Source organism: Ciconia boyciana, chromosome 20 (genome assembly GCF_034638445.1).
Source record: "Ciconia boyciana chromosome 20, ASM3463844v1, whole genome shotgun sequence".
Taxonomy (NCBI): domain Eukaryota; kingdom Metazoa; phylum Chordata; class Aves; order Ciconiiformes; family Ciconiidae; genus Ciconia; species Ciconia boyciana.
Window position 1 is genome coordinate 228,774 of NC_132953.1, and position 13,652 is coordinate 242,425.

Here is a 13,652-nt window from a genome sequence, read left to right on the forward strand (position 1 = left end):
GAGTATTGCTCATTTTGGGGCAGAAGTTCTTATTTGGGGGAAACATTTTGGGGACCATCATTGTTTTGAGAAGATCACTCATTTTGGGGACACCGCTCCCAAGTGGTGGTGAGCCATCCCTCATTTTTGGAGAATATGACTCATTTTGGGGTGAGCATCCCTCATTTTGGGGGAGAATCACTCATTTTTGGAGAACACAACTCACTTTGGGGTGAGCCATCCCTCATTTTTTGGAGAATATGACATTTTGGGGTGAGCATCCCTCATTTTGGGGGAGAATCACTCATTTTTGGAGAACACAACTCACTTTGGGGGTGAGCATCCCTCATTTTTGGAGGATATGACTCATTTTGGGGTGAGCATCCCTCATTTTGGGGGAGAATCACTCATTTTTGGAGAACACAACTCATTTGGGGGTGAGCATCCCTCATTTTTTGGAGAATATGACTCATTTTGGGGTGTGGATCACTCATTTTGGGGGAGAATCACTCATTTTTGGAGAACACAACTCATTTGGGGGTGAGCATCCCTCATTTTTGGAGGATATGACTCATTTTGGGGTGAGCATCCCTCATTTTGGGGGAGAATCACTCATTTTTGGAGAACGCAACTCATTTGGGGGTGAGCATCCCTCATTTTGGGGGAGAATCATTGGGGCGGGATTGCCCTGTTTGGGTACCATTCCTTTTTGGGGAGCATCACTCATTTTTGGAGAATATAATTAATTTTGGGGTAAACATCACTAATTTTAGGGGGGGGTGTGTAACATTTTGGGGGTGTATCACTCATTTCGGGAGAGCATCATTCATTTGGGCGTAAAATCACTTTGGAGCTCATTTTTTGGGGGGGACATCACTTATCTTTGGGGGAGCATCACTTTCGGAAGTATAACTCCTATTTGCACCGCATTACTCAATTGTAGATTTGGGTTAATTCACCCATTTTTGGGGGTGATTCGCCTATTCGAGGGGAGGTTTTACCCATTTTAGGGGGTTGTTCACCCATTTTGGGGCTTCTCCGCTCGCAGGAAGAAGCTGCCAAGAAAATACAGCTGCAAAACCTCATCTCGTAGCACTTTATAATAAATGGCCATGAATTAATACTAAATTACAATGAATCCTTTATGAAATTACAGATTACATTCACGCCAGATCAGTATCGAAAAATAGGCTTTTCTGCCCATTGCATCACTCGTTTTTTTTCCCCCCCTGGCTGCTGTTGTTTTTTTTTTTTCCTCAACTCTTCAAGAGCCAAAAAAAAATAAGGACAAAACCGGCAAAAAGCCGCCAAAAAAAAAAAAAATCCTTCTTACAGAAACCTGCATTTACAGGAGGAACCTGCAGAAGAAAATTCCTTTATTATTTTTGCCCCGCATCACCCGGGTTTGCTTTTGTGTTTCCCCCGCGCCACGTTTCAAGGCAAAATTCACCCTTTTGCCAGCGTTTAAAAAAAAACCCAAAATACGCTGTTTTTTTACAGCCCCGCCCTCCTCCGTGGCTCATTTGGGGTAAAACTCCACCGTTTTCCCACACGGGTGGCCAATATCAGGGAGAAACCATCTTTCCAGCAACAATATTGAATTTCCTTCCACCCGGGTGAATCTTGGGGGTCGCCATTCAATTTTGGGTGAAAATCTCTATTTTTTTAAACCCATTTTTTCCCCCATTTTTTTCCTGACTCAGTGTCAAAACACCCTGGGAAAGTCTCGCTCCGGCAGCCTTTGCCCCAACTCCGCGTCCAGTCTCAGCCCTTAAGGATGAGGATGGGGTGGTTTTTTTTCCAGATTCGATGGGGTTTTAGCACATAAATTAAAGGATTTGGGGGAATTTCCTCCCTTTTCCAGAAAGTTGCGTCCAGAGTCACCAAACAGCCGCAGCATCGGGGCCAAAACAGGGAGGTTTGGGCAATCCGGTGGGTCAAGAGTGCCAAACCCTCCTCAGATCCAACCTGAAGCAGAAGTTGCACTCGCCGATTTTTTTCCCCCCCGTGTGCCGATATTTATGCCTGTGAATCATCTTTTTGGGGAAAAAAAACCCAAAAAGCATCAGTCCTGGGGTTGGTTTCTTTTTTTTTTTTTTTGCACCAAGAAATCCACGTGATGGACACAGTGGCCCACGGTGAAAACCCGCTGTCGCCCAACAGCATCCGAGCATCGTGTGGGGAGAACCGCTTCCCCTAAAAATGCTTTTTCTTACCAAAAATGAAGGGAAAAAGGGAAAAGTAAGAATAAAACCTGAAAAAAAAATTAATCTGGCCACAATATGTGCCTTGTAAACATGTGTCCTTCACTTCCACACGCTGACGTGGTGGTCCCCACGCTCCCGTGGGCAGCCGGGGAATCCGCCAGCGCCTCCAATTTGCTTTTTTCTCACCAATTTTGTTTTTGTTCTTGCCGGGTTTTTTTGGCATTTTTGGGGGAGTTCTGTTTCCGGTGCCGTCAATGATTGGGGGAGGGGGCAGGAGGAGCTATTCCAGCGAGTCACTGTGGTCCAAGCCGAGGTCGGCACCGGGCGCCGCCGGGAGGCCACCAGGCTCTTCCTCCAGCTCTTCCTCCTCTTCCTCCTCCTCCTCCATCTCGTCCTCATCCTCCTCGTCCTCCTCCTCTTCCTCGGTGCCGTCGAGGGAGTCATCGTGGGCTGCCAGCATGGCCTGCTGCATGGCCATGGTGGCTGTGGCTGATGAGAGGGGTTGCAGGTTGTCCATGCTGAGCGAGCCTGAAATTAAAATAAATATAGAAATAAGGACTCCCCAGCTAATATAAAAAGAACAAAAAACTGCATAAACCAAAAATAACCCAAGCGAAAAGCTGCACCTAGACAGAGCACCCTGTAGGGTGTCCCACCTGCCCCAGCCACTCCCCAAGGTCCAACCCTTCATTTTTTAGCTAATGTATCTTCATTAAATAACAAGAAACCTTCATTTTTGAGCAAGTAGATGCCCAAATGGGTTGGGCAGATCTTCTCTTCATCCTTAATTTCCACCTTCCCTTCTCTTCATCTTCTCTCTTCTCATCTTGTCTGGTCCATGCTCATCTCTGCTCTCTTCACCTTCCCTTCATCTTCTCTGCTCCTCTTCATTTTCATCATCTGTTCTCTCTTAATCTTCTCTTAATCTTCTCACTTCCCATCTTGTCTCATCTGTCTTCTCATCTTCATCTCTTCATCTTTTTTTCATTTTGTCTCCTCTCCTCTCCCCATCTCCCCCTTTATCCCCTCCCCAGCACCTCAGGAGACATCCCAAGTGATGCCCCACAGCGGGTGATCCTTCAGGGCTGTTCCTGTGCCGAGGAGATGGCAATGCCCCATTGCCAGCGCCTTGTGATGGCCAACTGGAAGGACCTGCTTGCATGAGCCACTTCTTCAACATGTTTTTCCCCACAGGGTGATAAAGGGCTCTAGAAATCCTTAATTACCAATTAAGGCCATAATTTAATGCGTGGCCACCCCATCCAGGAAGGGCAGGAGCCATCAGGGTTTGTCCTTACCGTCAGGATTTGTCCCCGAATTGCCACCCTGCTGCTGCAGGACCCCAGCAGCGATGGAGTTGGGCCAGAACCGCTGGGTGGGCCGGTGCTGAGATTTGATTTTCTTGGCTTTAGGGGCTGGGTCTGGGTTGCTGGCATCGAGCATTGGCTGCAGGATGCGCCGCCGGGCATTTATGAACCTTTCCAGGGAAGACAGAGACCATTCGAGTAAGAAAGAGGCATTACAAGCATTTTAAGTTTAAACAACAGACTTTATAACAATTTAATGAGTTGCAATATAAAACCCTTTTGAAAGTGGCTGCTCCAAAAAGCTGGGGTTTTTACTCGATTTGATTTGTCTGTGGCATGTTACATCATTGCATTATTTTTTTCAGCTGTGAGTTGGAGGCTGCTACATATTGGGTTTGCCAGGAGAGGGCACTGAGACATCACAAACGGACGCCGTCAATTAAACACACCCGAGCCCGTCTTCCAGAAATCATCCCTAACCGCCCAAGTTACCCCCCAAAAAAGCATTACATAGCACCAAAATAGCGTGAAAAAAATTCTAAAGCCAGCAAAGATGACTGCATGGGCCACCGATGAGCTCACCAGTTGTTGACTTGCAAGAGGGTCAGGTTGGTTTGGGCGGCGATTTGCCTCTTCTCATCCTCTGTGGGGTAGGGGTGCTGGAAAAAAAAAAGAGGCGGGGTAGCAAAATGAAAAAAAAAAAGAAAATAACCCTTTTTTTCATTTTCCCACCCCTTAAATTTGGTGGCTTCTTGCATTTGCAAGATGCAAGGCTTTAAGGGCAGCAGCCGAGAGCATCACGGTTTCCCCGGTGTCCTTAGGGCTCTTCCAAGGCTTTCCATCCAAGGCTTCTCCTTGAAGCAAAATATTATTTTTTTTAGTATTAGCGATTTTCTAATAATGGTTGTTGGTAAAGGTGGGATTTGGGCTTCAAAACCCACTGTCACCCACAACGCTCCTTGTCAGGTGCATCAATAAAACACCCTGAAACATCTGCAATCGGAGGCTACCAGCGCTCAAAGCTTCAACAACTCCCTCCCAACTGTGCAAAAATCCTCCTTTCCAAACACAAAAATGAAATTATTATCAAACTGGCCTCACGTGTCATTTTTCAGAGCCCCAAGCCAGCACCAATGTTGACTCACATGACTCGTTTTCCAGCTGTTTGCCCCCAAAATAGTCTGATTTCCTTGACAAAACCACCTGAAGTCATGGCATGCAGGAGACCCCCATCCCACCGGGGCCTCAGGGATGCAAAAGTGGTTAAAAAATTGCTCTTTTTTGGCAAAAGTATCTCCATTTTTGGCATATTATTTCCAGGATTTCTTCTTCCTGCTGGTGCTACAAAACTCCCAAACCCAATAAAATGATGAGCATCAACGCTATTAGGTTAAAAACCACATCATTTATCATGCCAGATGGAGAAATCTCACAGGGAATCCCAAGCATCTTCTGACCACGAGGACCAGGCTGAGAGCAAAGGTCCAACCATCCAGTAGAAGAACAATTTCTTTTAGTTTTCTGATCCAGTTTTGGAAATTTCGAACCATGGGGTTCTCCTAGCACCTGGCAGAAAACTCTTCTTCAGTTTCTGGTCTTCTAAATCCTTTTTCTGCTTGCGAATCTGCAGTCCAGCCCTCCAAAAGCATGGGAGATGCACGACGCAGCTTGGGATCGTGGCCCAACACAGTGATGCTCTTGTCTTCAATGCAATAAATCCCAAATTTCCCATAAAAAAAAAAAAGGCTGGAAAGTTCCCAACCAGGTGCTGCTCCACCTCCTGGGTCACGTTTTACCCCAAGTTGCTCCTTGGAGCTGTTATTTTCCATCTTGCTGCTACCTTGCGGGTATCCCACCTTCCTGAAGACCCTCATGCAACTCTTTGCGACCAGCTTCTGAGTGATTTCTTGGCCAAATTATGCAGGAAAAAGGGGCTTTTTTTAGCTTTCTGCCCTTCTTCCAGCTCTGCTGATGGGAGAACAATCTCCTTGCATGAAAATATCCCGGTTGCATCCTCTGAGCTCCCTCGGTCTACCTACATCTCCATCTCCCCAAAATGGGGTGATTTTGCAATTCTGCGTTTCGACTGGTTGCTGATGTGCCACAACCATACCTGTGGGGCGGTTTTCACAACCTGGCTTGCTGGAAAATGGTATTTGGGAGCTATTAACTGGAAAAAAAAAACACCCCATCACCCATCCGCAAGAATTTGTGGAAGTCCTTCTCTGGTTTTGTTTGCTTCTTCATGCATTAAGGGAGAATTTTTGCCACCTGCAGTGAAAACGGTCATCCCCAAAATACTCCCAAAATAAAACCAAAGCCACTTTGTGCCTCTGAATATAAATTCAGACAAACCACCACCTTGATTCGTTTGGTTTGGGGGTTTTTTGCCTTTTTTTTTCCAGCTTTGCGGGGTGTTTTGGTGACTGCGGTGCTCACCATGAGATGCTGGAAGAGCCATGAGCGCATGATGTTGGTGGCATGTTTGGGCAGGACGCCTCGCTTGTTCTTGGACTTCTTGTCCTCACCGTCGAGGAGGGAGGTGAGATCCAGGTTCACCTGCCAGGGGAGAAGAACGGGGAGAGAATTAGATGAAAACGGCGATGGACAACCCAAAAAATGAGCAAAACCAACCCCAAAAATGAGCAAAACCAACCCAAAATGGGGATGGGGTGAGTGCAAAAAACAGGAACTCGTAGGGAGCATCCAAAACCCATGTTTTTCCCCAAAAAATTTGCATTAAATCCCCATTTTCCCCCAGGATCTCTATTTAATATCTCCATTTTTTTGCCAATGCTTTGCAAAGGGCAGTGGGTTTTTTCTCCCTGCAGTGGCACCGGCATAGCTGGGGACCATGGTGCCAATGCCACGACTGTTTTCGATGTGCGATTAAGGAGGAAAACACTTCTACGTTCAAAAAACAAACAAAAAAACGCCCCAAAAAATGACTTTCTAAACCTGAGGTTAAAACCCTGCCATGCATTAACGCCTTGCAAGCCTGCGTTCCTCACCCAGCTGATTCCCACCACGAGGAGAAACACGCCCATTGAGCAAAAATTTGCGCTTTTTTTCCCAAAAAAAAAATAAAATAAACATCTTGCTGCAAGAGAAGTTTTAATGAGGTTGTGGGAACCGAACTGAAATCTCAGCGCTTGAGTTAAAAAGATGGTTTGGTTTTTTTTTTTCCCCAGCTCTTCATCAAAACCCTTCTCCTGGATGAATTAAACATCAGGCCAGCAGGTCCCTGTGATTCCCCTGGGCTCCGGCTGAATAAATCATGCCGGCAGCACGAGAAAAGCATCCGGAGGTGCTTGTCCGGGGCTCTCTCCCTGCCCTGATATTCCCTGCGCGCGTGTTTTTTGCACCACGGAGGGTTTTGCTGCAAGATTCAAGCCCGTGACAGAGAGATATTAAAGAAAGAAGGAAAAAAAGCGTTTGCACAGGCGATAAAACCTGCCAGGGAGGTGCCACCCATTTCCAAAATGCCTTTTTTTGTTGTTGTTAAGAGGCTCCTGTAATTAAATTGGGGCGTTTCAGAAAAAAATTTGCATGGGGGGATTTTTGCTGATCTGCCCCCGGGAAGCAGCGTAGCAGAAATCGATGTTTTTTTGCCCAAATTCCTGGTGGATGAGGGTTTGGAAGAGATCATGGGCAACGCAGCCAACGGGGATAGCAAGTTGTCCTTATAAATCCATTTCTACCCCAAATTGTCAACTTACTGCAAGAATGCAGCCACGCAGGGAAACCCCACATAGCTCATTGCAATTACAAAAAAGGAGTAAAAACAGAGCAAATGGCTAAAAAATACCCCAAAATCCATAAAGCAAGGAAAAAAATGAGTCTTTCCCATGAGTGCTGTGATTGCCGTACCGGACAGGCAATGCCAGGGATCCCAGAGCCATAATATAATAGCAATAGTATATATAATATAATATAATATAATATAATATAATATAATATAATATAATATAATACAATACAATACAATACAATACAATACAATAAATATAATTAATATAATATAATTAGTATAATATAATATAATACAAGATAATATAATACAAGATAATGTACAATACAATATCCTACTATAATAGCCTATAATATCCTATAATATAACATAAATTATCTATTATTTCTTCTATATTATAATAATATATAATATAGCAATAATATAAGCATTGCTGTAATTTGTTAGGTCATTGCTATAACTCGTTAGGTACCCCAAAGGCACCCGGCAGATGGATTTAATCAACGTTTCTTGCTAATTAAAAATTTAGGATACTCCGAGGGTTGAATTTATGGAGAAACTGGGGTTTTTGCTTGCTGCAGCAGTGCAAAATACTGCGTAAAATGGAAATTTGAGGTGGGGAGGTCTTACCTGGGCGTTGGGGATCTGCAGGGCACCGGGGGCGATGGCTTGGGCGAGGACCTGGCCCTGCGACGTCACCATCGTCACGGGCTGGTACAAGGCTCCACCTATGGAAAAAAAAAGGCTCGTGGGGGTACCAAACCCCCAAATTTCTACCCCCCTCCTCCCAGCCTCCCCGTGAGCCCCACCTGGCACGGCGGGTGAGCCGCTGCCGGTGCTCATGGCCAAGTTGCCCGGCGGTAGCGCGGCCGCTGGCACCACGATGCCTGGCGGTGGGTTGGAGGCGGGCGGCAACGCCGCGGGTGAGCTCTGCAGCATCTCCTGCGGAAAAAAATATTAAAACCGTGAATTTTAACACGCGGCGGGAGCACCCAAGGTTTTTATTTTCCCCCTGCCATATACACGCCCCGTTGCCTTTTTTTTTTTTTCTCTAGGTGGTTCAACGGGCAAAATGGCAAAAAAAGAGATTTTTCAGCTTGTTGCAATTGAAAAAAGAAAGTGGAAAAATAAGGATTTACGCTTTGCAAAGCTCCCACTTAGCATCTTCCCCAAGCTCTTTGTGCAGCCACTATTTCCCATAAGGAACAGAAAAAAAAGAGCACGATAGACAAGAAGGAATTTCTTCAACCTTCTTCTTTCTATAAATTTCTTTTTTTTTTTTTTTGGTCCTTTGACTGGAACTGGATGAAGCAGCATTAGCGAAAAGCTGGGGAAAGCACCATGGTTTCCCCTTGTCCGAATAATGATGGCTTTATATGGTAAAATGGTGGTAAATGATGGTAAAATAATGAAAATAATAACAATATAACCCAATTTTATATCATTCCTTGCCACTTTAGGCTAAATTCTTGCAAAAATGGGCATTTTTTTAGCTGGGAGTTGTAATCTGAGTATCGGCACTGGCTCTGGAGCGGCTTCTGCACGTGAGAAGCCATTGGAAAAAGCCCGAAGTGAATGATTATTTGAGTATTTAATGCAACATTTTGGGCAGGGAAGAGTGCCGCAGTTGAGGATATGGGGGAATACAGAGCGATGTACCACAGCCTCCCAGATGGGCAGGATTTTTGTGCGTTATGCCAATAATATTTAGAAAATTATCATTTCAAAATAAGCCCAGGATAACTATATATCTCTAATTCGTCCAGCTGTAATGGAAAAAAACTACATTCATTTCTCGCAATAAAAATATTTTTCCCCCTTTCCTACCCATTTTCCCATTCTGCGTCACTCCCCTGGTGGCCGGCTGGTTCTCAACTGTTGAACAAAATGCCAACAAAGGAGATTTTTTTTCACCTTCGTATTCAATTTCCCTTAATTTTGATGCATTTTTTCAAGAAACCTATTGCTTGGCTTAAGAAAAGAGGATTTCTCTGGACTAACAACATGCAACAACACTGGAAAAGGTGACCACGCAAACATGGTTGGGTCGGAAAAGCCGTAGCTCCTCTTTTCCTTGCAATAAAACTATAGAGATGGTAATTTGACCATAGAAATCGATTAATTTTACATCGAGAGATGATGCAGGTGCATCGTTCAGCGAGGAATTAGGGTACCCTTGTGTCCACGTCAATGCATTTCCCATTGCTGGGGGGAAAAATGTCATTTTTGGTCCTTTTTTTTTTCCTTTTCCCCGTTACAGTCATGCTTCTGTCAGCTTTTTCCCCGTCAGCCACCACCGATTTGCCTGTGCCATGTCTCTGAATAAACTCTGATTTCCCTGCATGCTTTGGCTATTAAAACCCCTTGCTGCATTTTCCCCTCCCGTGATGCCAAGCCCAAAAAGTTGCGACCGACGCCTCTGCCACGTGTTATTTTTGTCCTCTCCATTGATGATCTGAATATTATTTATCTAGAAATTTTGCTGCAATTGCTGTGAATTTTTGCTTTGCCTCCCAGACATTCCTTTTCATAGCTAAATTAATTTTAAAAATGCAAATATGACCATAAAATACTTGTAATTTTTTTTACTATCCCTTCCCCATCTCCAACCTTTTGGGGGAAATGGTTTTCAATTTGAAAAATGAGAATTTCTCAGCATACAGAAAGCAAAAAACGGTTGCTTTTGCATGCACTTGGACTTGGCTTTTGCTAAGCGTCTGGCTAACAAACACAGTGGAAATATTCATATAAAACCAAATGTGGTCCTTGGAGAACCTCAAAAAGCAGCCAGATATGGCCAGGGGCAACCAGAGATTTGGACCAGCCTGAAGTCCTCCAGCTTTCCTCTCCTGCCTTGTTTTTCCATGATTTCTTCAAAAGAAGGGCAACCAGAAGACCATTTTTGGAAGTGCATTGGGAAGAAATAATTTGGGGTATCAGAAAACAGGAACAAGAAACTGCCATTTCCAGATATAACGGTCAAAGGCATTTTCAACAGCATTTTATGATGACAAAAATTGCTTTTTTTTGGTGGTGTAGACAAAAACTGTCCCAAAACCCCAGCTCAGTGGTGTCCAAAAAGGCAGAATATTTAATATATTAGAAAAAGATACGAAAGAAATTCATGGTGTTTCTGCAATATCACTGTGAAACCAAGGGCACCCAATGAAAGTGGAGGCTCTGCCTTAAAATAAATATAGATCTCTCCAAGAAGATTTTAAAAATATATTTTTGCATAGTAATTGCCTTGGATCGCAAATGCCAGCCAAATTATATTACGTTTGCAATTTTGCTGCAGTGGAAAATGTTTTATATTTTAGGACTCAAAGAAGTTGAAATGTTTCCGGCAATTTTGAAACTTGAGTGTAAAAAAATGCATCACTAGGTGTCTCTGCAGATCCATCTCTTGGCGCTGACCTTCCGCGGCTCTATGGCAAAACACGATTTCTCCGAATTAAAAGTCACTTTAATGAAGAAAAAGGCCTGGTACATATTGCATCGCACAAAAAAATCCTTTCTCACAATGAGGCAAATGTCAAAGACCGAGTGCCCAAGTGTGAGTAAGTGCCAAAATTCAGAGCTACTTGGACTGATGTCCTTCCCCTTGTGCTTTATGATACAGCAATTTATTTTTGGGTGGCGCACGTGTAAAAATTTCTGTCTCATCCTAAATTTGTGAAATTTATTTGTGCTTGAGTAAAGCTGGGGAAAATTGGGGTTAGTTGGAGAAAAAAGAAACCTATGAGTTTGCCGAGAAAGAGTTGACCAAACTCAACTCATGTAAGAAGATTCGTAGGGCTCCTTCATGCATGGATGGGTGGATGGATGGAGATGAAAAAAAAGTTGACTTTAAATAACAGAAATCCACGCTTGTCCACAGGGCAAACTTGGATAAATTAAGATCTATACGAGTCAGGCCAACCCAACCGTCAGCCTCCAACCACCAGCAAGATGGGGAGGAAGACGAGAAGAAATGCTGTCCCGAAAATGCTCATATAAACACTGCCAATCTGCTGCAATTCTCGCTCAAAATGAGAGCTGAAAAATGCAAGATTTAATCCAATTTAAACCTCCATGGCAGTGTTGTGGATCCCAATATGACTGGCTTTGTGGTGGGTTTTTTCTTGCAAGTGAAGTCAACTGGAGAGCAGTGAGGACCACTTTGATATCGAAGGAAAGTTGAACTGATTTACTTCAAGTGTTGAGTTAAATTGGCTTCCCCCGCTCCGCCCATGCAACAAGCACCTTCCCTCTCCTATCCTTGTCTGAAGAACTTGAAAAATATTCATGAAATGAAAGGAGGGAGTTAGAAAGCGTCCGATGAGGACTCAAGGGAAAGGAATGAACCCAAGTGAAAAACAACCAAGAAAAATGGAAGAAGGGGAATTGCTTGGTGGATTTGCAGGCCAAAGAGGCTAAAACTCCTCCCCAAAACAAAGTGGAGCACAAAATGAGAAAACAGGGTAGAAAAATGTCTATAAGGTAACAGAGGTTCAAGGAAGGCTCACCACATAGGAAAAAAACCTAACTTTTCACCCAAATTTGGCCAACACCAGAAGTCATCTCCAGACTTAGTGACACGAGATTTCAGCAACAGTGGAAACGCCTCCATTTGCCCAGTTTTCCTGTCATGCACCTGTCTGGTGCTCACTCATCTTTCCACCACCTCTAGGCATTTCTGCATTTCCAGAAATTCTTGCATTTTTCATCTTAGACAGCACAAATAACACCAAGCCAAGGGCCATCCTTTTTGGATACACCAGGGAAATCCAACCGCGATTCTACCGCGATGACATTTTGACAGCTCCGGCCATTGTTTTCTCATTTTTGGTTGACATCCTTGTTACTGCATATCCATAATATTTTAAGCAGGCTGTCCCGTGGTAAAAAACTTTGCAAAAAATGGAAATATTTCGCTTTCATGACCAACCTGGTGTATCTGCTCATACAAGGATCAATGCCCCTCCCTTACACTGAGAAAACCTATTTTCTGAGAAACCTTGTTCATTGATACTAATCACATTTCCATTATTTAGATTTTTTCAAAAATTCCTAAATTAGTGGCCCCTTAGCTGTTTTACCTGCCCTCAGCATGAGATTAATAAGGCGATAATTAGTGAAATCATCCCACTTGCCATTTTTTAAACACTGATCCTGTGATTCTTCAGCTCTGTGGAGCATCCTCAGCCCTTAAAACTCAACTGATGGATATAGAGTATTTCCACCCATTTTTTTAAGCCTTATCCATGCAAATTCAAGTATACTCAATGACTCAGGCACTTGACATTGCTTAGTTGGATAATTAGAAGAAATCTGCCATTATATCATCACTGGTAGGTCATCCTCATCCAGTAACCAGGTGGCTCCTTCTGGTCTATCACTGTGAATATTTCGGCTCCCGTTGCCTGCTGAAAACCCCTTCATCATTGAGCAAGCGTTTCCCCTCCAGTTGGGCCTTTCCTGGGTGCGTTCCCATTTATTTAGCAACTGCCTCCAAATCCTCACTTGAATTTCTCAACTTTTAGGGTCAACGGAAGGGAAACATCGGCAGCTCTGGGTTTGCAGGAATCAGAGGCGCTTGGTACCTCTCCATGGGCCTGATTATTTTCCAAAGACTTGTGCTAATTTTCTGATACGATCCCCACCTCTTTGTGAAGCACTAAATCCTCATTACTTTTCCTGACCGATGCATTCTAATTAGATCAACACTTTAAAAAAAAAAAAAAAAAAAAAAAAAAAGGAAAAGAGGGAAAAAAAAAATCACAATAGCCACAGGATGGCTTTCCATCTCATTAACTCCCTCACTTATTATTTTCATGAAAATTACTGATAAAAAACGTGCATCTCCATTTGCTGGGACCGGGAGCTTCGTCGGCTCATATCTAACATCTCTCTCATCACCCGGAATGCGAGCTGTTGCCATGGCGACGCACAATAATAGAAACTAATAAATTACAAACGAGATGCTCGTTGAGCAATTATTGTTCTCTTTTATGCAAGTGTCTTGCTAATTTTGATCATAAGGAATGCTACCATAAAGCAGCGAAGGGATAATAACTCCATTTCTAGAGATTATTAGAAAACAGAGAGAGGCCGGGGTTTTTTAGATCAATGATTAAGTGGTTTGGTGCTTTCAGGAAACCCAAATAAGAAATAAAACTTTTTGGGGGGCTTTTCCCTCCCCGCGCTGAGGGAAGAAAGTTGCCGCAAGCGTCATGTTGCGAGCCTTAAACTCTGCAGCACTTGGAGCTGAGCTGCTAAAATCACATTTTTTTTTCCTTTCCGCCACCCTAAAAATGCCCTGAAAAGCTCTAAAAAAGCCCCCACCACCTGCCTCCTTTTGGGGGATAGCTCCAAGAGCGGCCTGGGGATGCCCTGGCTTATTTTGAGTTGGCTGCAGATATTTCT

The 13,652-nt window shown here is 43.8% G+C and overlaps 1 protein-coding gene across 2 annotated transcripts in view; it reads right to left on the reverse strand.

Moving 5' to 3' along the window:
• Positions 1-1,067: 1,067 nt before the first annotated feature.
• PKNOX2 (PBX/knotted 1 homeobox 2) overlaps positions 1,068-13,652 on the reverse strand; it is a 100,778-nt gene continuing 88,193 nt past the window's right edge. For both annotated transcript variants that reach the window (XM_072884752.1, XM_072884753.1), the window contains 6 exons: positions 8,054-8,186; positions 7,875-7,972; positions 5,933-6,052; positions 4,076-4,152; positions 3,485-3,663; positions 1,068-2,714 (listed from right to left, as the gene is read on the reverse strand). In XM_072884752.1, the coding sequence (XP_072740853.1) occupies positions 2,467-2,714; positions 3,485-3,663; positions 4,076-4,152; positions 5,933-6,052; positions 7,875-7,972; positions 8,054-8,186 (855 nt within the window). In that variant the 3' untranslated portion in view covers positions 1,068-2,466. The remainder of the gene's footprint in view (positions 2,715-3,484; positions 3,664-4,075; positions 4,153-5,932; positions 6,053-7,874; positions 7,973-8,053; positions 8,187-13,652) is intronic.